Below are 22,005 nucleotides of genomic sequence, written 5' to 3'. Positions count from 1 at the left end.
GCTGCAAAACCTTTCCCTGTTGTATTTGACGTTTTGGATGCTGGATAAGAACCTTCTTTATCAAACTATGTGGTAGAATTAGCACGAAATCTGTTTGCATAGCAGTGGTTATGAAAAGAGAAAGTCGATGAAGAGAATCGATCAAAGCAGATAGGACCATTTGAAATGTTCATCGAGAATTATCGCTTCTCTCATTTGACTTCATTTGTTGTTGATTTGCCATCTTCGTGAGTAATGTTTGGCTTGTGCGTTTTTGACATTTGCTTCCAAAAGCAAAGCGATCAAAATTCAATGGATAAAAACAGTGGTGCCAATTCAAAGGATAATCATTTCGATTTACAGTATTGTCGTTCAAGTTGGACATCGGAAAATCCCACACGCGACATTCGATTTTACCCTCGTTCTGTACGTTAAACATAACGTCGGACATAGTGCGCTGAATAGCGCATCATTGTGTGAATGCAGCGCACTATGTCCGACGTTATGTTTAACGTACAGAACGAGAGTAAATTCAATTGGCGCGTGTGGGATTTTCCGGTTTTCTACTGAAACGATAATACATATTTTTCAACGACAAATCACTTTGTCTCTAAACGCAAATTACTTGAAAATCAATGATAAATCACTTCGATTCGAAGTGCCGAATGACAGACTAAGTCAAGTGCCAGAGCATTTGGATTAGATATGACAACTTTTTACCGTGTACGATTCGAAGGCTGCTTCATTTCAAGAGCCACATGTGAAAAGGGCATACTAGCTTTTTGCAAACAAACCCTGTAAGCCCTTTCCTCGCCAACCGAGGGTCGCCCACGCAAACCAACAACATCATCGAGAAGGAGAAAGTTTCCCCTTGGTTTGCGTTGGTGTCATATGGGTGGCTAGAAAATGGCATAAGAAGGTTTGTTTATAAACAGCTTGTATGCCCTTTTCACATGTTATTCTCGAATTAAGTTATGACCGAAGGACTAGTACTGCCTGAGCCAAAGGTTGAGCATGTTTCTTCGGGACCCCCTGGTCTTAGCATTAGTCTATACTTTAACACTCTTGTGTCATTCGTGACTTTGCCGGGGGAGGAGATTTGAACCCGTAACTTTGACGTGAGAGGCATGGGTGCTAACCGCTACGCCGGGACTCTGCCCTTTATATTTTTTGCCTTTCAGTTTATTTATTGTTTAGGAGGTGACTATGTGAAAAGTGTTTGCATTGCTCAATACTCTGCAGCTCACCGCAAGTCAGCCCCATTTGCTTTTTTGTCAAAACTGAGATTTTCAATGGAAATGGTAGCTCATCAACCATATGTTCATATGCTGAATGAACTCAACAACTTAGTTGTATGGCACAGACCTGTTGGTCCATATTTATAATTAAAGTCCTCTAAGTTAAAGTATGGACATCTGTCGAAAGTTGTTCCAATCGAACCGTTAAAATGCACTCCTTAATAAAAAAACATAAACAAACTATAACCCAAATGATCGAACTTTTCTATAAATGGTTTGGATGATACCCCAAACACGTCGTCAAGCAAAATAACCATAACAAATTTATTAGGGCTGTTCTGCTCGATTGGAACAACTTTTTTCAGTTTTGTGGTGACAGTCGTCCATACTAGAGTCGGTTTATAATGGGTCACGCCAAGAGTGAAGCCAAGTCTACCTATTGAACTGTCAAACCGGCTACCTATCGTGCAAAGTAAACAAGCATTACGATGCTATGAAAGGTCCACGAAAGGTATTGCAATTAAATATAAAATATAATCGAAGAAATGATCATATGCACGCAGTGAGCATTACATTTGTCATGCGATACGTTTTGTAATGATCAGTAATGACAATTTCTACTATTTTTCTTTAAGATAATTCGACAAAATCACTGATATAATGATTTACTACAGCCGTTAATGTTTTTCCTCGCTAGAAGTCATTTGAAGTTGATGCAGAAGTCCTCTGTTGCCAAGTTAAAATAAAGGGAATCTTTCAAAAACCGTGATGCGAGTTCAATTTTTCTCTAGGCGTGACTCATTATACACCGACTCTAGTCCATACCTTTACTAGAGTGCTTTAAGACTAATGCTAGTGAGAATATTCCTCATCCGACAAAATTTCAAAGAAACGCACAACACTAGCGATCTAGTGTTAAGGACAGTTTGCCTCGTAAAATCAGCCATGATAGCGGCCATTTTTGAATTCTATCAATCTTGGCCTTAAAGTAATCACAGCAACCATAGTCTTCTCGCCGTATAATCTTACGAACACAAAAGTCAGTTGCTGGTTGGAAATATTATCATTTTATAGAAAAGTTAGCATTGCAACTGACAACCACATGCTGCATGATAAACTGCTGTTGTAAAAATAATCGGCGGCAGGATGCTAATTTTTCTCTGAACTCACCATATGACTCATTTGATTTGCCATCGCAGCTGCTTGTTTTCAACCATGCTTTTAATTATTGTGTTAGTGACACGATATATACGAACACGCCAACACCATCGCATGCGGATGTGCCAAATGCTTTGTATGTTTTTATGAAGGAGCATTTAAACTGCGGTGTGCTTTCAACAAATTCAAATCTATTTTTTATCGGAGCATCATTTTAGATTGCATATAGCAGTCGCCATCGCTTTCCTTATGCCATTTTACATAAGATGAACGCGGTTTTTTTGCAATTTGATGGCCTGCCGAGGGGGGCGACTCAATCTGCGATGCAGGAAAGATTTGGTTTTGCTTTTGTTTTGATTTGCAAGTACCGTGGACCCCCGTTAATCTGAACGGCACTGCCTACATATTAACCGGGTTCATTTCAGGCATAACATTTGATAACGGCACAAAAGCATTTGTAGACAAACTTTCTAAGGCCCTTTACACGTGAACCAAAGTACGCCCACGGAAACCAATACCACTTTCGGAAAGGAGATAGTTGTCCCTATCCGATAATGTTGTTGGTTTGCGTGGGTGTACTTTGGTTCGCGTGTAAAGGGCCTTAGAAAGTTTGTTTACAAATGCTTTTGGGCCGTTATCAAATGTTATGCCTGAAATGGACCCCTAGTTTCATTGTTGTATGTTTTGTGAGACGTGATATTTGTGCTTTTGAAATTTGGATTATTGAAATTATTCATAAGTAAGGCTTCCTCAGCGACTCACCTTAAGCGAAAATTTTAAGCAACGCACAAAGTTCAATCGGGGCAGGCTAATAAAAAATATCGTTTCGAAGGACGGAGACGCCTGAGTGACGGACAAAGCTCGATTAGAGCAGTAAAATTAATAATCTTTATTCAAAGGAAGGAGTAGTCTATGCTATAGACAACATTTGATCAGGGCAGACAAATGAAAAATATAGCCTCAAAGTAGGGAGACGCCTAAATGACGGACAAAGGCCAATCAGGCAGATAGTTGAGATATCTTGACCCAATAGAGAAAGACGCCTACGCGATGGACAAAGTAGCGGTGCAGCAAGTTGAGAAATCTCGCCCGAATGGATGGAGACGCTTAAGCGACGAGTAAAGTTCGATCGGACCAGGCAAATACAAATTTCGCTCAAGGAGGGAAATGTCAAAACCACAAACATGGCCCGGTTGCGTTAGGCAGTTGATGAATCGCCTCAAAGGAGGGACTTTCTTAAGCTACGGATAATGTTCGATCTGTACAGGTAGTTGAGATATCTCGCCTAGAAGGAGGGAGACGACTAACCTACGCAGTTGAGAAATCTGGCCACAAAAAAAGGACATACAAGATCCGATAGGGGCAGGCAGTTGAGAAATCTGGCCTCAAAGGAAGGAGACTCCTAGCATCGGACAAAGGAGATAGAGACGCCTAAGCGACAGACAAGATCCTATCGGAATAGGCAAATGACGAGTCTTATCTAAAAGAAAGAGACGCCTAGGTGACGGACAAAGTTGAATCAGGGACGTATAAGTTACGGACAAGATCCGATAGGGGCAGGTAAATAACAGACTTCGCCTCAAAGGAGGGACCGAGGGAGAAAGACGCCCAAGGGACCTGCAAAGTTCAATGGGGGCCGGTAGTTGAAAAATTTCACCTAGAAGAAGAGAAGCGACTAAGTTAAGGACAATCTTTGATCGGAGCAGCCAGTTGGGAGGACGCTTAAGCGACGAGCAAAGTTCGATCGGGGCAGGCAGAGCAAAAATCTCGCCTATAATGAAGAAGCTGTCTAAGACAAAGACAAAGGCAAACAATGAATGTCATGTAAAAGAAGGGAGACGTCTATAATAGGTCTGATCCCGTACTTCCTTTTTTGCTTTTCCTGAAACTTGAAAAATCGTTTGCTGCAGAAAGTACGGGAGCACTTTTGCTTATTGCTTTACAGAATTTTATAGAAAAGCAAACATGGGACCAGACCAAATTTCAGATGCAAACATATCACTTATACCGTTAGATTGAACCAATGCCTAGTAATAGTGCTAATTGCTTTTGCAGCAGCTATACAGCGTTGTAGCTGAATAAACGTTGAATAAGCCTCATTTAAGCAGAATATGCATAGTTTTGGTTGTATAAGCAATAATTCAGCTTTCATGGTTTGTTGGAGTGTCCTTGGGAGGGCTACGAAGATGTCTATTTTAACTGAAATGTGTCAATTAAGCCAAACCGCTGATGTTGATATATCCATATTTCTGACGGATCTCATTATCACTTCGCACCTTAAAGCCCATAAACTGCTTGAAGTTCGTTTCCTGTGATCTGAGCTTTGTGCTCTGTAAAATTTTAAGTGATAGTGCAAGTCAGCCTTGACGACCATTATTGAACTCTAAAAAGATCTACCTCTACTCAATGAAGAAGATTTTCGAAGAAAATACGCCCCCTAGTGCTTCTATCATTTCAATTTCAAACAGCCAAAACTTCCCATCGCATGTCATCAAGTATGGCAACCGTCTTTTACTCGTTTTCTTCCCATCCACGACCGCTAAATTACAGGACTTGACCCCCTTTAGGTTCACACAGGAGACATAGTCTAACCTAATTCCTAGTTGATTGTATCTTTGTGGGTTTTGGTGTATGTGTGTGTGTGTGTGTGATTTGAACATTTATTTTGCAAGGTATTCCTATATTTAATATCTGTCACTCTCGAACACAACAAACACACGCACACATTTATGCACTACTGCTGCTGAACTGCTTCGGTCTCACGTCACGTCCGCTCACTTGTTGGCGAATCTGCCGTTTTCCAGTATCAAGTCTTTTGTCATATCTCACCCTCTGTTCCGGCTACCGGCTGTCGCTTCTTGAATGTATGCTTTCCCTATGTCATTTATCATAATCATCCACCTCCGCTTAGAACGGCAAACTGGCGAGAAACATGTTCTCGATCAGCGGCGGCGCCGGTACGAGATCCTCCAGCTTCAGGTAGAATATCCGCTGCAGCCCCTGGACGCTGAGCGATCGCAGCTCCGGCAGTTTCCCTAGCAGCCGGTTGAAGTAGTGCGGTTTCCGCTGGGCTTCCGAGTTGTAGGTTACATGATCCCGCAGGCTGCTGATGATCTTCATCTGCAGCAGTTCGACCTTCTTCGGTTCCCGAAGGCCGTAGCGTTCTGGAAAAGGTGTTCTATTGTTACTAAATTGCCCTGGATGGGGGGAAAAAGAAAATCAATCTTACCTGTCACCAGGGTCAGCGCACACAGGCACGCAAACGCAGAGATGTCGATCTCCATGGCGTGCAAGCTCTTGCTGAACTCGAGGATAGCGTTCAACCAGTCGCCGAACGAGCGCTGGCACTGATGCTTGTGCAGGACGACCCCGTTACAGAAGGTCATTTTGGTGTCATCGATCCGTGCCCGGTAGGACAACCGCAGGACGAACAGCTCCAGCGAAGCCGACTGGAACAGAAGCTCCTGATCGTCGGAGCTGAGATCACTGAAACCGGGCAGCTTGTCGGCGAACTGCTTGATCACATCGACGGACGTCGTCAGTAGGTTGTAGAATTGCTGAACCTTTTCTGCTTCGGAAATGATGGGCTCGTTTTGTCCAGGCTCTCGGTACTGGCTGTAGTCGAGGCTGGCGAGATCGGGAGTTGTGTCGACGTGGGCGCGTACCAGAGCGGTAATCATCGATACCGGTGGCGATGGTGGCGATTCTTGCGGCGATTTCGGCTTGGATGGTAACCGCCCTCGTCGACCTTTTAGCGAATCGGTACGAACCACTTCCTTGACCATACCGACGGTGAGACATTTTTGGAATCGGCAGAACTGACATCGGTTCCGTCGCCGTTTGTCCACGGGGCAAGCTTTGTCCGCTAGGCAGACGTACTTGGACCCTTTTTGTACTGTCCGTTTGAAGAATCCTTTGCAGCCTTCACACGTTCGAACACCGTAGTGCTGGCAAGCGGCGGTATCTCCACATACGGCACACAGTTGCGAGGGGCTTTGGGGAGTAGGTCCACGAGGAACCGGGGTGGCACTTCCAGCGACCGCTGCGGCAGCTGCCGCGGCAGCAGCAGCAGCGGCCACCTCATTGTTGTTCACCGTATTGGGATTGTTGTTGTTGATGTAGCCCGGTGAGCTAGACGCTGAACTGGAGGCGCTTGGAAGAGCGGAATACTTGTAGATGCCAATCCGTGGAGGCTTGGGACTTTCGCTGCTGGAGGTAGATTCCGAGCGTTGTAGCGGTAGTGAAGCCCGACGGTAACAGGTGGTGGACACATGCAGTTCGGCAATGGTTGGGAATGGCGGAAGGGAGTAGGAATCTTGCGGCGTTACGGCACCGTAGTTCTGTGAGAAGGAGATATTTGATGAAGCGTTGGTTAGGGACGTGTTTCTGGACTGACTTACCGCCGCATGTTGTTCGTAAGCCGGGGTAGGGTAAAAGCCACCGCCGGGCGCTGGATTGCTATATTGGGTAGCCGGAGCTGTAGTGTGCTGAGGGAATTCGTAGTGGCTCTGGTGGACGGTGGCATGATGGCCGTAGCTATGGTGTCCATACGCTACGCTTTGGTGGTGAGGGGAAGCGGCTATCTTGAAGCAGTCTTCGTCCATTTTTAAACCGAAATTGGCTAGCTGATTGTACTTGATGGGATAGGTTTCCTGGAAGCTCGGTAGCAGCGAACTGGCACTACTACCACTGGAGACTTCGGTGGAGGAGATCTGTCTCGGACCGGGTCGCTGCGGTTGTTGGTGAATCAACTGGGGATGAGGTGGTTGAGGTTGTTGACGTGCACTGCTCGCGAGAACTGGGTCGCTACTGGAACGGAGTGTCAACAGACCAAGTTCTTCGGTCGAGGAAGTCTCGAGGAGCAGATCCTGCTCCGGTTCGGTGGTTTGTGCACGCGATGGACCCGCACTGAATGGGTCTTGCAGTTCGGTTAGGTTCTCCTCCTTGTAGGTGGCCTTGAGAATGGCCGTTGGGATACTATCGTTGGAACCACCGAAGCTGGAGGGGTTTTCTTCGAGCCCTACAAGAGTATCGCTGGAACTGTTGGAATGTTGCGTCTGGTCCAGGTAGGATTCGGATGAAATGGGTTCCTCTGCTGTTGATTGCTGTGATTGGGAGCCACCGAAGAGCTCTACGAACTTGTCCAGTTGATGATGGCTCGCGGTGGGCAGAATCCCGGCGGTTAGCGGGTGATGTTCCTGGTGTTGTTGCTGCTGTTGTGGCTGCTGATGCGATGGGCCGAATGCACCCAACTGATGGTACGGTTGTTCGGGATGGTTTTGTTGCTGCGATAGCAAATAATCAAACGAAGAAACGGAACTAAAAGAGCTGGCCTGCGGAGAGGGAGAGAAAAGGCAAAAGAGAGAAGGTGGAATTAATTAAATTGGCACCGAAATTGAAGGGGCGTGGTTTGATGAGTGTGCGCGCATCGCATCATTCGCCAATGTTTATCACTGGGGAAAGAAAAACTAGAGCAATGTGAAGTGTAGGTAGTGTAATCGACGAGCGGCTGTGAGCTCGCGTACTTTGGCCAAGCGCCAGACCCTCGGTTGTCTCGGTTCGGAATTGAACCGAGGGGGAGGGAGAGAGTGGCAATTTTCGCTACGACAAGCGACGTCGTTGGTCGTCGTTCTGTTGAATGGAGTGATGGCGTTCGGGTTGTTGGCTGTTTTCCACGTGACCGATAGAGCATCGGAAAACGCCGTTCCGTTGGGGTGCGCGCGGTAATATCAAAAGTCAGATTTCGATTGGGCGGAATGAGTGTGTGTGTGTGTGTGTGTGTCTGGTGGACGGACGGAAGGAAATGCACTGATGAGCAGCGCAGGTGGGTGGGGAAGCTGTCGGTGTGCATGGTGGTGTGAATAATTTATTGGCGAGCCGTGGTGAAATTTTTTGCGATACAGTCATTTCTATTTGAGGAGTAGTTTATTAAAGTGTATTCGATTTGGAGATGGAGGATCGATTTTCACCATTTTTTAAGCATTTTGAGGCTTCTAGAAAAGTTTCGAATTTTCCATAAAACTTTGGAATCCGTATTTTTATTAAATACAATAAAGGCACGAACAGAATCCGACATGCATGCATACAACTTCAATTCAATATCATCAGCAAACTGCTCATAAATATGTCATCAATGCAATTGAAGCTCCCATAAACAAACGAAACCAAATGTAACCATTTCGAATCGGTCGGTAATGCATTCAATTTCCCACTGGTTATTATTCAAATTTAATAACACCACACACCGTATATGAAGGTAGAATGGCACAAAAAAAACCTAGTCGCACCCCAGGAGTCATACACAAAACAATCAACTTCGACGATCTTCATGAGCCCATACTCGACTATGAACCCATAACACAGCAAACAACGATGACGATCCGGTTCGCTACGTTATCTTCGCTATCGATCTGCCTACAGGCTTCGGTCTTCTTCCCCCTTTAACGTCCTTCTTCTCAGCAGCACTTCATTTCACCTGCGAGTGCTTGCTCTCTCCCTCTATGTGTCGTCTATCTGTGTCGGAAGATGATACCCCCTAAAAGCCATCCGAGCACCCGAGAGACTTCAAACAAACCCAGCAGGGGTCCCTTCCCGATGATGCGGTCCATATGTGCGCTGTTCAAGTCCTTCTGATTTGGTGGTGCTGCCTCCCTGCTGAAATTCAACAGTTCATGCCGGGTTTTACTGTCGCTTTCGATCCTAATAATAGCCGGTTTCCGGCTGTGCGCTCAAAGTCGAAGATTTATGCACTGCTCTAACAGCAGAAAAAAAAATACGCCACTCCGGCTGACTACAGACAACAACAACAAAAAACGACTCTCTTCATCAACAAAATCTCGTAGAGGGCTAGCGAGAGACGGCTTTATGAAATTCCAAACATTAATTAACTAATTATGCTTCGCGTCGATTCGCGAAGCTGTTGCCCGGTCAGATCAGCTCTTACGCAGAAGATGAACCAGCACCGTGCAGCAATTTGGGTCTACGACCTGGCAGGTCATAAGGAGGAACCTGAACACTTGATGCGGCCCGGTCGAGCCGGAGGTTTGCTCCAGTTGGAGAATATTCATCGTTTCCTGTGTCCGCAATTTCACTTGTCGGACCAGCAACAAGAGGCAGCAGTCCGCCCACCCAAAACGGTCAGAGGGTGTTTTGAAATTTCGTCGAATGAAGCAGCTCAGTCGGTGAAGTGAACGTTGCGTTACAAACTCAACGAGATGGGTAATCACGCGTACATGCACTTAATCACGATCTCGTTTGGTTTCGTTCATTTCAAAACGAGTCGCTTAGGTGGATCAAAAGTCAACATTAGCTGCGGGTTGGTAACTTAAGTCCAGTCATTTGGCTTTGATAGGAGGGTCATTAGGGAATTAATCTGCTGCGGTGCGTTTACAATGACGCAAGGTGGAGATTTTCGTTTTATGCAACCTTGATAATGTTCGAAACAATAATTACTATGACCTTTCCGGTATGCGAAGAATAGATAAAAGCCGGAGCTTGCTACGGACCGGGTGAAGCGGAGAATAGCTTCTTGTCAGTCTAATCAGCGCTCAGAGGAGTTCCTAGGCTGGATTCGCTGAATTTTCACTTAAATTTGACACTTCGAAAATAAATTATAATGATCGAAAATCCCTCTGTTTTCGATCGTCCGATTTTCGAGAATATGTTTGTCAAAATTGATTCCTGAACTGTCAGAAATAAGTCTGATACATTAGCAGGTTTATTTGAAAATTTTCCATCTCTCAAATTTAAGTGAAAATCCACTGCAAAGAACGAAAAGCTGGGCAACATTTGAAAAAAAAACGTTGTTTGAGGTTTTCTATGGTGTTTTATTTTTGGTTGCATACTTAAATATATGCTGCTCAATTTGACAATGGTTGAAATATTTTAAATTTAATGATGTTTAAACATTTTGGGAAATGTTTAAACATTGACATAATTTAGAGCTTCATTTTTTTCAAAAACTAACTATTTAGTAACAGCTCTAACCAGACGTAAACAAAATGATCAATGGACAATATTTTCCAGGAAATGAGTTGTTGAATTCAATGCCAACTAGTTGATGAATAATGGTCTAGATATTTGAATGTTTAAGCTTATTTTAAAGAAGTTTGATAAAATTAGATTTTAAAGTATTTTTGTACTTTCGATCATATAATTACGATTGAAACTTCAAGTTGGCATGAACACATTAGCGGTGAGAACTCATCCGAACTCGTCCGGGTTGGCGTTTGGGAGCCTTTCAAAAACCGTGTGTTATACATCTTTTTAGAACAAATTTGTCAAATTCTTTATTGTTTATTGTTTTTAATGGTTCATCTGACATATGGTAGTCTTAATGGATCAAAAATGTATTATTTAAAAAAAACAGGTAACGGTCTAATTCAGGACAGTCCTCTGATAAAAACAGTTAAAGCACGAACAATGCATAAACGTCATTAAACACATTAGTGACGGCACGGATAGGTACATTCAACTCCTATTAGGTTCTGCAGCGTGACGTCACGAATGAACTCAGTGTTAATCGGTTGTACCTTTTTGACAGTTCAGTGGTACTGTTTACAAGCACTTAGTCGTTTTTTCGAAAAAAAAAATCTAAAATTTCCGAATTTTAACTTACAAATTGTCGAGGAACAGCACGGTGAAAGGATGTTGCTCGTGGACAATGCAGACATGTGGTTTATATCTCACTGTCACAGTCTAAAAAATTATCGAGAAAATCTACCCAAGAAAAAATCAAATAAGTCCACGTAAACAGTACCACTGAACTGTCATCAGATTGAGGTTAACCCCGACGGTGCCAAACCTAATAGACGAGTGCACGGATGGATTTGAGTTCACTCACTCGAAAAAAAAGTGACACAACAGCGGAGCCCTATTTACTAAAAATGAACACATGAATAATACTCGCGTAACATTTGAAACGGCCCTATCAACTTTTGTACACAAAACTTGTTAAGCCGTTTTCGCGCGAACCGAATACGCCCATGTAAATTAAAAACACCATCGGCTAGGGGAAATTTTCCCCTTCCCGATAGTGCTCTTGGTTTGCGTGGACGTACTTCGGTCCTCGTGAAAAGGGCCTAGCAAATTATTTACAAACGTTGATGGGTCCTTTTCAAATGTTACGTGAGCATTATTCATTTGTTCATTTTTAGTAGCTGTTGTATCAATTTTTTTTCAGTAGTTGAACAAAAGTTCACCCGTGCATTCGTCTATTGCCGATTACGAACTGCAAGATATACAAAATTACGCTGTCTATTTAATCACTCTCTCAGATGCGTCAGGAGAATAGCTGTCGAAGTAATTTGGGGGGATCAAACTCGCTGGTAATGATCTTAGCAGCAAACACAGCATGCGCGTTCCGTCTTCTTAGTTCCAAGGTGTCACTTCCAAGCAGGCGACAGTGATCCACGTAAGACGGCAAGTTAACCGTGTCACGCCAGGGCAAATGACGAAGCGCTTAACAAACAAACTTTCTCTGTACTCTCTCAACCACCAGACACCAGACGACAGCACTATACTCCAAGATTGAACGTAGTAACGATCAACACAGCGCCCGCAGGCATAGAGGACCGCGAAAGTCTTCAGATGTTTTGAACATGAAGCCAAGCTGCCTGTTAGCTTGAGGATGTCATTGTAGTATGGTTTGAAGGTCAATTCACAGTCGAGTGTTACTCTCAAATATTTGAATAATCAAATACTAATACTATGCTTGCGGTGAAATGATATCACATTGCGCTTGTTGATGCTGAGCTTCAAGAAGTTACAGGAGCACCAACTCTGCATACGATCCACAATCAGCTGCAACTCCTCACAATCAGAGATGCAATTGATGACTATGTTACGATGATACGATGTCAAAATGTATCGTAAGCGTAGAATAGCTGGCATCCAGGTGGCAGTAGACACGAAAGCTCGTTGACGAAAAGCTAAAACAGAAGGGGTCCCAGATTACTTTCTTCGGAAACGCCGTAAACGTTCGTGAACCCTTCAGAACGATCAGCTGCAACCTTAACGCAAAGCGAACGGTTCGTAAGGTTAAATTTGAACCACGAGATGAAGGATCCAAACACTCCGAGTTTCTCAAGCTTGCTCAAAAGAATGTTAAGGGCTATTCGGTCAAATGCAGCCTTGAGAAGTGTTACCAGCGTGGATTTATGTAACTAATCGTAGAATCCATGCTGAGCCGTGGAGATGTAGTTTTTACAAGAGCTGAAGAGCGCCTCATTGACGATAATCTCGAAAACGAACATATATGTACGAAAATTTCTACGCCTCAGGAAACTTACTCTCCTGTATTGACAGATTAAATAGCTTCACCAAGGGAGTGAGCAACGACTCCGAACGCAGCTTCAGAACGGACGCAGGAATGCCGTCTAGGCCGGTGGCAAATGAGAGTTTCAACCTTTGAAGAGATTGGCGGTATGTTCACTGATTTGAAACGGACGGAGCTCAAATGCATCTCTTGGAGAATCACTTATAGCAATCGTGACTTGATTTGGTGAGGCCGAAGGAACTCATGAACAAACCGACTTCGTTATTTTTTGAGTTTACAAACGAGCAGAAACGCTTTGGATTTCCGCAAAGCGATTATTGCGTACGGAAGACCTATCGTTGATACTGGAATCTGTTGTATTTCCAATAGTCGTTACTTGTGCGGTTGAACTCCTGCTTTGTAATGTACGAACGATTTTGGAGATTTTGCCCTCTACCGTTTCAGTCGACCCAAGTGACCACGGGGGCTTTGTTGCGAGGCGGGCAATATGTACAAATTCAGCCATGATGTCCCAAATCATTTGATTGGTGGCCAGTCGATGCCGGAAATACCAGCACTAATCGCAGCATAGTTGGCTCGACGGAAATCCAGTGTACGATTATTTTCGGAAGAATCCTAAAAAACCGATTGGGATGTTCATCTCTAAAGCTGGGAGGTCTGCATCAAGAACCATCAGAGGTTCTATGGCTTCCGAAACGGTACATGCTAGAGTTGCTGCTTCGTTAGACAGAACAAGGTTTAGAAAGCGAGCGTTCCTGTTCGATACACCATTGATCTGCGGAGGCCATGTAAAGCAAAACCGTCGTCGAGCGTTGAACTACCAGCCGATAAAACCGATTGAGGCTCAATCTGGAAAAAAACCATCGTCCGACTTACTCCACCGGAGCAAAGGCTGCGATAGCAATTGAATTCCAAATTGGAAACAATAGCACCGATAGAGTTCACATAGTCCTGAATACTAATGACATCGTTGCGGCGGTCAGGAGGTAAAAAGATCACGCCTACACTAATAACTCGATTTGGTGTAGTGAGTCTAACTCACAGCTGCTCTAAAGCGCCGAAAACAGGTATCGGATCGATATAACTGTTCCAACGAGTTGAAACAGCGATCAGAACACTTTCACCACGGGTTTTTGCACTGTTGGAGGCATTACGATCTGTACGATAAACCGAAAAGGCATTCCCGAACAGCTGAGCACGGCCTTCGAGCCATGTCTTCGTCAATACAATGACGTCATAATCGCACTCGCTAGTGTTTTTGTCCACAGTCCTTGAACATTCTGGTAGTAGATGCGCAGGAGATGAGCTACGATTACAGCGCTAACTGTAGCAGATGCGTTGTCGGCCGATGGAGCCGTGGTGGAAGGTGAAGAACTGCATACAACCCAACTGGAATTCGATAAGACATCAGGAAGAGGCAATCCTACATTAACGTGGTATTTGCCTACTAGAGCACGTTGGAAGACCCTCTCTCCACCGACGAACTGACATACCACTAGAGCATTCGCTTGTCCGGAATTCGATTTATCAAATGAGCTATTCAATCTATCAAACGGGCGATCAGGTCTGTCAAACGAAGTGAGACGCAAACCAAGCCAGTATAAATTTTACTTGTGTTCGTGTCCTTGCTTGCGATATGACGCAATCGGATGAGTAGATGGCGGTAGTGTTTAACGTATATTAAATATGGCGTCTTGGACAAGAATTTGAATGTGGCTTCTATGAGCTGTCACGTCAGGTTCGTCGGTGCTCTCTCTACATCCAACAACGGGTTCGGTACGACTGTGAAGAGCGCTGGCAGCGGTGTGCAGAACCGTGTCGGAGAGATCGATAGCTTCCAATGTGCTTTCCACGAAGCGTCCCGGGAATCCAGTGTTTGGAGCATCATCAGCGTGTTTTAGGTGTTTTATAAAATTGACTCAAAATTAATGGTGCAAGATCTTTTATACTCAAGCTCAATGACAGTGCAGTGGAAGCGGAAAAGCTCGATCTAAGTAAGCCTACTTGTCGGATTTAAAACTAGCTATAACCGAGGATAGAACCAAATCGACTTCGGTTAGACATCTTGAAGTCATTTTTGATATCTGTCAAACTTGCCCTAGCAATTTGTTCGATATAGTAGAAGTTTTCTCAACGCTAGAAGCAAGGTTTGAAGAGAAATCGACGATTTTTGGTAGAGCTCTATACAGCAAAACTGGTTTATCCTCCACTGGCGGGGTGAATATGTCATAATATTTTGCGATATGGAACGAAACTATCATGTAATTCTGAGAACCACTATATCGTTTTGCTATGGAATTGCTGTATATTAGGGTGGGTCACCGTTGTATAGTTAAAAGGAAACTTGACCTCATCAAGCGAGAACAACCCTTTTTGGTTCCATTTGGGGTCCCAAACAACTGTGAAAAATTTGGGAACGATTCGTTGTAACCCGGATTTTCGCATTGCGTTTGAAATTTGTATGGAAATGAGTATGGGAAAACCTACAGTTTTTGCATTTTGATACATAGAGACCATCATTGTGCTTCAATCATGTTACTAACAATGCACAAAAATAGTCCAGGAAGTGCATAACAACTTTTAAGAAGGAAGTACGGTGTTATACCTGTTCAAATATAAAGGGGAAATGGATGTAATGTCGGCCTAAATGCCCCTAATTTGGGCCCAAACATAAATTCAGGAATCGACTAAATTTTTCAATTGCGACCAAAAATATCCATTAGTACCGTCCCAATGACGCGTGCATCTAGATAAAATGGATAAATAGCAGATTTTTAGCGATGGGCGCAATCTTAGATCCATAGGCCTAAATTTCCCCTATATGGTTTGAATTAAATGCCAAAAATAACTTTTTCTGCCAACACTGTCGGTGTACCAATGGAAGTCAGATTCCAAAATTCTTAGTTTCGTATCTCATCGTTTTGGTATGTTCAGATGAATTATTCAAAAACAATTGCTCTATCTCATATGCATGGTTGATGAGAGGGGCTTACTACCCCCCCTACTCTCCTCTCATATAAATGAAAGTAAGGTTTTAAACTAAAATAACGGAAATAACTTCGGAGTTTCTTAGCTTATCGATTTGGTATGTTCAGATCTGTTATTCAAAAATAATTGAACAATCTCATAAGAGTTGTTAGAGAGGGGATGGTTTACTATATCCAGCGCCCCCCTCCAACTGAAATAACTTCCATGTTTCTCGTCTTGTCGACTTCATTGCTTTAAGTGAGGTGGTGGAGGGGATATAGGTAGTAAGTCCCACCCTCTCTATCCATCTACGCCTGTTAGATTGAGCAAATATTGTTGAAAAACACTGTTCAACTCAACTTGACACGATGAGAAACACTGAAATTATTTCAGCTTGAAGCTTTACTTCCATTGATATGAGTGAAGAGGCGGGGAGTATAGTAAGCCCCCCTATTTAACTATGCTTATAAGATTGATTAATTATTTTTTAATAAATCATCTGAACACACCAAATCGATAAGATTAGAAACTCCGAATTTATTGCAGTTTGAAACTGTACTTCCATTTATATAAAAGAAGGGGGTGGGGAGGGTGTAATGAGCCCCTCTTACCTCTTCCAAACTACGCATATGAGATAGAGCAATTATTTTTGAATAGTTCATCTGCACATACCAAATTGATAAGATAAGAAATTCCGAAATTATTTCAGTTTGGAATCTGATTTTCACTGGTGCACCGGCAGTGTTGGCAGGAAAAGTGATTTTTGGCATTTAATTCGAAACATCGATCTTTGAACAGCTATAACATTTTTTAGATACATTCTAGTACCATACATCCTTTGACCAACTTGTTGTGCACTTCATGGGTTATACTTTCACATGATTAGTTGTATGGTTTAAGTAAAGTTGTGGTCCCTAGGATTGGAAACGCAAAAATGTAAGCAAACACATTTAAATCCTAACTCCCACATGCCCATTAGCTCTAGCAAGGAGGTTCTACCAAGCTCGGAAGATGGCCGGTAATCAAAGATTACTACATTTTTTCGAAATAATTATTTAATTTTGAAGTACTGGGTAATCGAAAAGTAATCAAAATAATCCTTAATAATTTATGGGTAACTTCAATACCTTGTGCTGTTTCGCAAATAAATCCATCGTTCACCCAATCACCAACTTCATACCTTTACCCACAATATCGTAAGGTTGGGTCACCGAGATGACACCACATCGGAAGACATCGGGTATCATGATTATGATCATCCCTCTCGCTTTCGGCGATCGTATATGCGAAGGAAGCGAAAGTTTGCGATTGCACCGGAAAGCAGCGCGAATTTGCTAATCGAAGAAGATCGATTTCCGCGTGCTTCCCGGCTCCGACCCACATTGCGTGGGAGAATGAATCGATGACGCGCGCGCGTTCGCTGGTCTGGTCTACGATCTTTCGGCGATCGGTGAGGGGAAAGGTGTGCGCTTTGAAGACAATGATTTCCATGTGCAAATCTAGCGTTCAGAATCATAAGGGCCTAGCTGCGATGATCGATTTCCTCTTCGCAGTGCCATAGTTCAGTGAACCAATTTTCTGAAGTTATTACAATACAGTATAGTGAAAGGTTGTATAAGCTAGCAAAAGCAACATCAAACGCACCGAGAAATGTTAATTCAGCCGAGTTATTAACACAAGAAAAAATTGAGAAGAGAATCGATCATCGCAGTTAGACCCCTATGATTCCGAACGCTAGAAATATGGTTTTTTCACTGAGTAGCGACATTATTTCGAATGAAAGATCGAAGAAGGCCGTGCTGCTTAATTGACGTTTTTCTGTATTTTGCTGTGTGGTTTTCTCGTAAAAAATTTAACTTCAAATATAGTATCTTATGTGAAGTAAATTGTAAACATTGTGAAGTGGAATTGTAGGTGGATTGCGTGACGGTAGCAGAAAGGAGTCCTGCTCGTTTCCGTTGCTTTAGCAATTGGCATTGGCGAATAGTGGAGTCTTCCGGAAGACACAGTTTGTTCCAGCCGGCGCCGACGCTCAGCTAAGTTATTTTTTGTTGGCTTCCGCTTTTGTAGCTCTTGTACAAAAAAAAAACAAATGAACTGAAGCTCATTAAATACGCGTCAATCAAATATTGCACTACTGCTTGATTGAAGGTTTGTATTCGCATCGATAATGTATTGGGGCTTACCATATGTGAAAACAGCTTTGGAATACTTGCGTTCTTGAAATGGGCTACTGGATCTACGCTAGAGCTGTCACCTTCTAGCTCCCGGATTCAAGCTTCTTGCAGTCGTCATAGGACATGATTGCAGGGAGATTTTATCCATAATGTCACTGTCAGACAGTGGGAGTTGGATTGAAAATACATACCTTTCATACATAGTGTAGCAACATCTTTCGAATGAAATTTTAAATGCTGGAAAAATTCATACCACTCTACTGTTGATAGAGATCTCTTCTTATTTAGAGACTTGGCTGAACTAAGTTGCAACCCGCATCGCATCATACGTCGCATACGGCAGGTAGCGTAGATCGGTAGATCGTAAGTTCCCCGCACCACGGTCCATTGATGATTGACGTTTCACGGCGTCCGCTAGCGATGGAGGAGATAGATTTTTCCCGTCACGAAAATTGATGTGCGCATATGGAAAATAGCCGTTTTATTGGTTTTTAAGTGGCGCTGTAGCTTCTTTATGCATGCTCATTTACTGCAATGGATCGCCTTATTTTACTTTCTGTTGTTTCGGATGGCTCCCGCCAGTCAGTAAGTCAGCAAGCGGGATGGTCGCCATCGATCATCATCTTGCTCCCGCAACCATGTGTGTGTCTGTCTATGTGTGTGTGTGATTACAGCGGACTTTTGGCGTAACACATTTCAGCAACTTCGGATGGGAAGCTGCGTTGTCGTCGAAGTATTATCGAACAGATATCGCACGGATGGCGAAAGGTCAAAACGCGAAATAGTGTCAAATTTGCGAGATTTTTCACCAAGATACATTCATATGTTCCGCTCGGTGAAGAGTACTCGTATGACACACGGTGGTCGGTTGGGGCCCTCCTGCGAAAGGCATCTTTTGTGGTAGATATGAAAGTGCGATAAGGGGCTCATTTTCTCGTCGCCCAGCCGTGTGTCAGGTTGGTGTCAAAATCTCGAATGCCTAAGGGAGACCCTGGATCATGGATGACCTCCCTCCAGGGGGCACGACGGTGTGCTGTTGATGGCGTGGTGATGACGTGAAGAGACAGAAGGAGAGATAATGTCGGTAGCGAGTTGTTTCAATATCTCATATTTTTCAGCCAGTAGTCAGGAAGGGCTGACCGGAGAGAAGGAAAGATGGTGCAAAAGAGGGGAAAATGCATCAACGCCATCAAATCAATTATTGACTGTAGATATTGGTCGAGATAGGGGTGAAGATAAATGGATAGTAAGGCGCCTTCCACAGTGAGGCTCTACCTGAGGCACATTCTTTTTGATGACAGCTCGCTATGATGGCAATAAATTATTGCCGAGGTTTGATTTTGTGGATATATCTTCGGATAAGTTTATCGAAAATCAGTGACAAGGAATGACTTAGAATTTGAAACATAGTTGTGGGGTATGCTTAGAGCAGAATCTGGGTATGCTTAGAGCAGAAGCCGATTTAGAAATGCACAAGGAGCAAAATCGAGTATAGAAGTTAAGTTAAGTTTTCTTTATTAGGGAGGCTTTCAGCCTGAGGCTGGTTCGCCTCCGATAGACGAGTATAGAAGGAAGAAGCCCCGCTATCAGAGATAACAATCCCGAGACTAGGCTAACGCATATTTGTGCGTATTGATGATGATGATGATGGTCCCACCTCTTACCCCTACAAAGGTTTGAGTTATGAAGAAACAAGAGCTAGCTTCAGGCGTCGATTAGCTGCACTCTGGAACGAAGACAACTCAGTGGATCACGTACCACGGGCTAAGGGGTGATCATGAAGCTTATGTGAAATGAACTGGGTTGGAACCGCGGAATAATAAGTTGAAACACAGTGTCTCAAAGAGGAATGTAATGTAGATCCCGTGATCTATAAGAGGGTCCTGGACTGGTAACTGGGATGTAATGCTATTTGGTGTTGAGTAAAGAAGTGGTGATATTGGTGGACATAGTGGACATGGTGGACGAACCAATGAAGCTCAGGAACCTGAATTCCATTTCTGGCAAGCGTAATAGATTGCGAATAGATTGCTATTAACGGGTGTTCAATAAAAAATGAGATTTTTTTCAGTCATATAGCTAGTACAAAAAATTTTTTTTCAACTGATTCAGTATTTTTTTTATTAAAAACATAATGTTTATTCTTCAAAAAAAACGTCAATGAATATTGGAGAAGGGGTCCAAGAGCGCTGGACGGCACTGAAATCATTCTATTTTTTTATGGAACACCCGTTACTGACGACGGAGCGATTAGAAGGGCTGTTCCGCAAATGTCGTCATCATCGGCACTGACTGTTGAGCAGTGGATGAGAGGATTCCACCTTTTTAAAAAGAAAACAATGAGAATTGGGTTCACGATAAGCTCTACCAAAACGAAGTACATGATCGCCGATGGGCAGCGTGGCATCAATACGATGATAGATGATAAGTTTGAAGTAGAGTATCTTGAAATACTAATGAAAAGCGATAATGATGATAACTGCGAGTTGAAGCGACGTATTGCTGCCTCGAATAAAGCTATTATCGGATTGCGTAACCAACCTGTAGCTTACAGACGAAAACAAATATCGAGACACTTATACTTCCGGTAGCACTTCAAGGCTATTAAAGAGAACTCACGTTGAATCTACGGTGGCACTAGAAAACAACATCTGAAGGCGTTGCAACAGAATGGATATTGTGAAGCTTATCGAACACGTCAGGCTACGGTGTGCTTTACATATAGTAGATAATCGGAGTAGTAGATATCGGAAGAGTCAAAAGCGAAGATAACATTCACCAGAAAACGTCAACTTTGGCGTAATGCAGTTGAGGAGGTCAGGTCACTTAACGTCCATGGCGGCGGGAAGCAATTGACTCAGGACCAAGACCAGTGGAAAAGAGTTCAGGTTAGAGTCAATCTTTCTGAATTTTCGAGTGACCAGAAGCATCCTAAGACGAATTGCTTGTTAGGGTTAAAAATCCACCCACGAATTGAACGGCAAGGTACAGTGATGAGCGAATCAAGCTCAGCCTCCTGTCAGCCTCGACCAGTTTCCCGAATGAGATTTTGTCTTCTTTCGATTGCTGCTCGTTCTTTTCACATTCGGAGTAAAGGTGTTGTGGAAAATGAATCTCGAAGTAACGGCATTCGGGGTAATGTAGCAAAATCGATGCACATATCACAACTGAGTAGATTATTTCTGATGTAGCCTTGAGATCCCAGGGCTCATTTTTAAAATATATTGAAAAGATTCTCTAGAAACTTTTTTTTTTAGATTCAAAGATTTGCTGAAGCTCCCGCCGCTATACTGGAGCTTGCCGGGAATCCAAAGTGCAGTATGAAATTAGAGCTCCAAAGACTTCCACAACTTAAGGCTCAAACGGAATATGGAACGGAATCGGCAAGTTTGACAGTTGTCCCAAATGACATCAAGATGCCTAACCGAAGTCGATTTGGTTCTAACTAGTTTTCAATCCAACAAGTAGGCTTACTCAGATCGGACTGGAAAACTGTCATCCCGCTTGGGCCTTTAGGATTGATATTCTCAATGTTTCCGGTGGTTCGAAAAATGTCAGTATTCTGATAGTCGTTGAAGTTCCTTCATAGTACACTGAGGAAAATGAACTTAAGAATTTCAGAAGCGTGACTTATGAAAGGTTTTTGTCTAACATGAGGTAGCTCGTATACTCCTTCAACAATTTCTTTCCCCCAAGCGTTGAAAGACGAGTGGTCAACACATGGTCGATTATGACGGGCAAGCTCCGGAAAACAGGGAAGGTCTTCAAAAATGACAAGGATTTGAAGAAAGAGTGGATGAAAGTGTGTAAGAAAGATGGCGCAAGTGTTGCACAGGACTTCTCCAAGGTGCAGGCATTTAGCCTTGAAGAGGATGTTGAATAAACCAACTTTGTAGAAAACATAGCTAATATGTGTTTATTTATTTTCTGAGAGTTTCAAAAATATCCGACTTAAAATGAATTTTTGGTGATATTTTTTTTGGAGTAAAGGGTGATACGGTCAAAATTTTGTCAATATCAACTTGACGTATTTCTTTCAATTTTGCATTTAAAAAACCTGAACACCCCTCATTTTGAAGGTGTGTGTGTGTAGAATGTTGCTCCTATTTTGATTTTGGAATTCACTCTTCAGTTGTCAAAATGCCGTCCAAGCAAGAAGAGCAGCGTATCAAAATTTTGCTCGCGCATCGCGAAAATCCGAGCTACTCGC

At 43.2% G+C, this 22,005-nt stretch overlaps 1 protein-coding gene across 3 annotated transcripts in view; it reads right to left on the bottom strand.

Annotated features, from left to right (window-relative positions):
• Window positions 1-5,229: 5,229 nt before the first annotated feature.
• Hr38 (Hormone receptor-like in 38) overlaps window positions 5,230-22,005 on the bottom strand; it is a 422,270-nt gene continuing 405,494 nt past the window's right edge. For 2 of the 3 annotated variants that reach the window (XM_065232790.1, XM_065232807.1), the window contains exons 3-4: window positions 5,605-7,708; window positions 5,230-5,539 (exon numbers count right to left, since the gene is read on the bottom strand). In XM_065232790.1, the coding sequence (XP_065088862.1) occupies window positions 5,283-5,539; window positions 5,605-7,708 (2,361 nt within the window). In that variant the 3' untranslated portion in view covers window positions 5,230-5,282. The remainder of the gene's footprint in view (window positions 5,540-5,604; window positions 7,709-22,005) is intronic. The other variant, XM_065232799.1, reaches the window with a different exon arrangement.

Source organism: Ochlerotatus camptorhynchus, unplaced genomic scaffold, assembly GCF_037179485.1.
Source record: "Ochlerotatus camptorhynchus isolate MF236.1 unplaced genomic scaffold, CSIRO-AGI_Acam_v1.1 ptg000036l, whole genome shotgun sequence".
In the NCBI taxonomy this organism is placed as follows: domain Eukaryota; kingdom Metazoa; phylum Arthropoda; class Insecta; order Diptera; family Culicidae; genus Ochlerotatus; species Ochlerotatus camptorhynchus.
This window is presented reverse-complemented; position numbering and strand designations above follow the sequence as displayed.